The sequence below is a fragment of the Cebus imitator genome, unplaced genomic scaffold (assembly GCF_001604975.1).
Source record: "Cebus imitator isolate Cc_AM_T3 unplaced genomic scaffold, Cebus_imitator-1.0 Scaffold820, whole genome shotgun sequence".
Taxonomy (NCBI): Eukaryota; Metazoa; Chordata; class Mammalia; order Primates; family Cebidae; genus Cebus; species Cebus imitator.
In genome coordinates, this window is record NW_016108135.1 from 215,259 (window position 1) to 217,468 (window position 2,210).

The 2,210-nt window shown below is 37.7% G+C and overlaps 1 protein-coding gene across 2 annotated transcripts in view; it reads right to left on the reverse strand.

The window, feature by feature from the left end:
• Nucleotides 1-177: 177 nt before the first annotated feature.
• LOC108297611 (zinc finger protein 708) overlaps nucleotides 178-2,210 on the reverse strand; it is a 27,505-nt gene continuing 25,472 nt past the window's right edge. The window contains exons 4-5 of one of the 2 annotated variants that reach the window (XM_037735471.1): nucleotides 1,135-1,933; nucleotides 178-1,050 (exon numbers count right to left, since the gene is read on the reverse strand). In XM_037735471.1, the coding sequence (XP_037591399.1) occupies nucleotides 453-1,050; nucleotides 1,135-1,933 (1,397 nt within the window). In that variant the 3' untranslated portion in view covers nucleotides 178-452. Of the gene's footprint in view, nucleotides 1,934-2,210 lie in introns of both variants that reach the window. The other variant, XM_017520288.2, reaches the window with a different exon arrangement.

Consider the following 2,210-nt stretch of genomic DNA (forward strand, 5'->3'; position numbering starts at 1 on the left):
CTCGGCTCACCGCAACCTCCGCCTCCTGGGTTCAGGCAATTCTCCTGCCTCAGCCTCCTGAGTCGCTGGGATTACAGGCACGTGCCACCATGCCCAGCTAATTTTTTGTAGTTTTAGTTGAGACAGGGTTTCACCATGTTGACCAGGATGGTCTCGATCTCTTGACCTCGTGATCCACCCGCCTCAGCCTCCCAAAGTGCTGGGATTACAGGTGTGAGCCACCGCGCCCGGCCTAAATTTTCTTATGTTTAGTAAGATTTGAGGATCAGTTAAATGCTTCCACATTCTTTACATTTGCTGGTTTCACTCTAGTATGAATTATGTTATGTTCAGTAAGGATTAAGAGCTGGTTAAAGGCTTTGCCACATTTATCACATTTATAGGGGTTCCTTCCAGTATGAATTATCCTGTGTTTTAATAAAAGGGGAAAATACATTAAATGCTTTGACACATTATTTACATTTGTAGGGGTTCTCTTTGGTATGAATTCTCTTATGTTTAGTAAGGTTTGGGGACTGGTTAAAAGCTTTGCCACATTCTTCACATTTGTAGGGTTTCTCGCCAGTATGAATTATCTTATGTTTCATAAGAGTTGAGGACTGGTTAAAGGCTTTGCCACATTCTTTACATTTGAAGGGTCTCTCCCCAGTATGAATCATCTTATGTGTAGTAAGGTGTGAGGACAGAATAAAGTCTTTACCACATTCTTCACATTTATAGGGTTTCTCTCCAGTATGAATTTTTTTATGATTAGTAAAATTTGAGGAGTAGTTAAAAGTTTTGCCACATTCTTCACATTTGTAGGGTTTCTCTTCAGTATGAATTACCTTATGTTTAGTAAGGATTGAGAATATACTAAAGGCTTTGCCACATTCTTCACATTTGTAGGGTTTCTTTCCAGTATGAATTACCTTATGGTAAGTAAGAGTTGAGGACTTGGTAAAGGCTTTACCACATTCTTCACATTTGTAGGGTTTCTCTCCAGTATGAATTACCTTATGATTAGTAAGGTGTGAGGACCGGTTAAAAGCTCTGCCACATTCTTCACATTTATAGGGTTTCTCTTCAGTATGAATTATCTTATGTTTACTAAGGGTTGAGAATACACTAAAGGCTTTGCCACATTCTTCACATTTGTAGGGTTTCTCTCCAGTGTGAATTCTCTTATGTGTAGTAAGGTGTGAAGATAGGGTAAAGGCTTTGCCACATTCTTCGCATTTGTAGGGTTTTTCCCCAGTATGAATTTTCTTATGATTAGTAAGGTTTGAGGACTGTTTAAAAGCTTTGCCACATTCTTTACATTTGTAGGGTTTCTCTCCAGTATGAATTATCTTATGTTTAGAAAGGTTTGAGGACCGGTTAAAAGCTTTGCCACATTCTTCACATTTGTAGAGTTTCTCTCCAGTATGAATTATCTTATGTCTGGTAAGAGTTGAGGACTGGTTAAAAGCTTTGCCACATTCTTCACATTTGTAGGGCTTCTCTCCAGTATGAATTATCTTATGATTAGTAAGGGTTGAGGACTTTTTAAAAGCTTTGCCACATTCTTCACATTTGTAGGGTTTCTCTCCAGCGTGACTCATCTCATGTTGTGTTAGTTGTGAAAGCATAGAAAATGATTTGCCACATTTTTTACATCTGAAGTGATTTTTTCCAGTACGTCTCATCTTACATCTCTTTGAATTTGAATATTTATGAAAGACTTGCACACATTTCTCATAATAAGCTATTTTGCTCTGGGCAGCTGTCACACCCTGGTTAAGTCCATTATGACCTCCTTCGTGCACCTTACACTCATCCACAGTTTTACAGCTTTTCCTTAATTGTAAATTCTGATGGCCACATTTTCCATATCTTGTCAGAATTACTTGTTGGAAAGAATTTTTTATCTCTTGCTCAGGCCAAAGGTCTTTAGCAAAATCAGAACATATAACTGAAAGAAATAAAAATAACAAATTATTCCACTTACTAGGCTCAGATGAATATCATTTACAAATCTAACTTATATAAACTATAAATCTAACTTATATGAACTACAAAATACCACAGATCCTAATATAACAAAAACATTCTGACCAGAATACATTTGTAAAAAATTTACAAATGAGTTAAGTGTCTGCAGTGCCCCAGGTGAGGACAATGCAAAGAGCCACATATGAGAATAAAGAAAAGTCTGGCCAGCCGTGGTGGCTCACACCTGTAATCCCAGC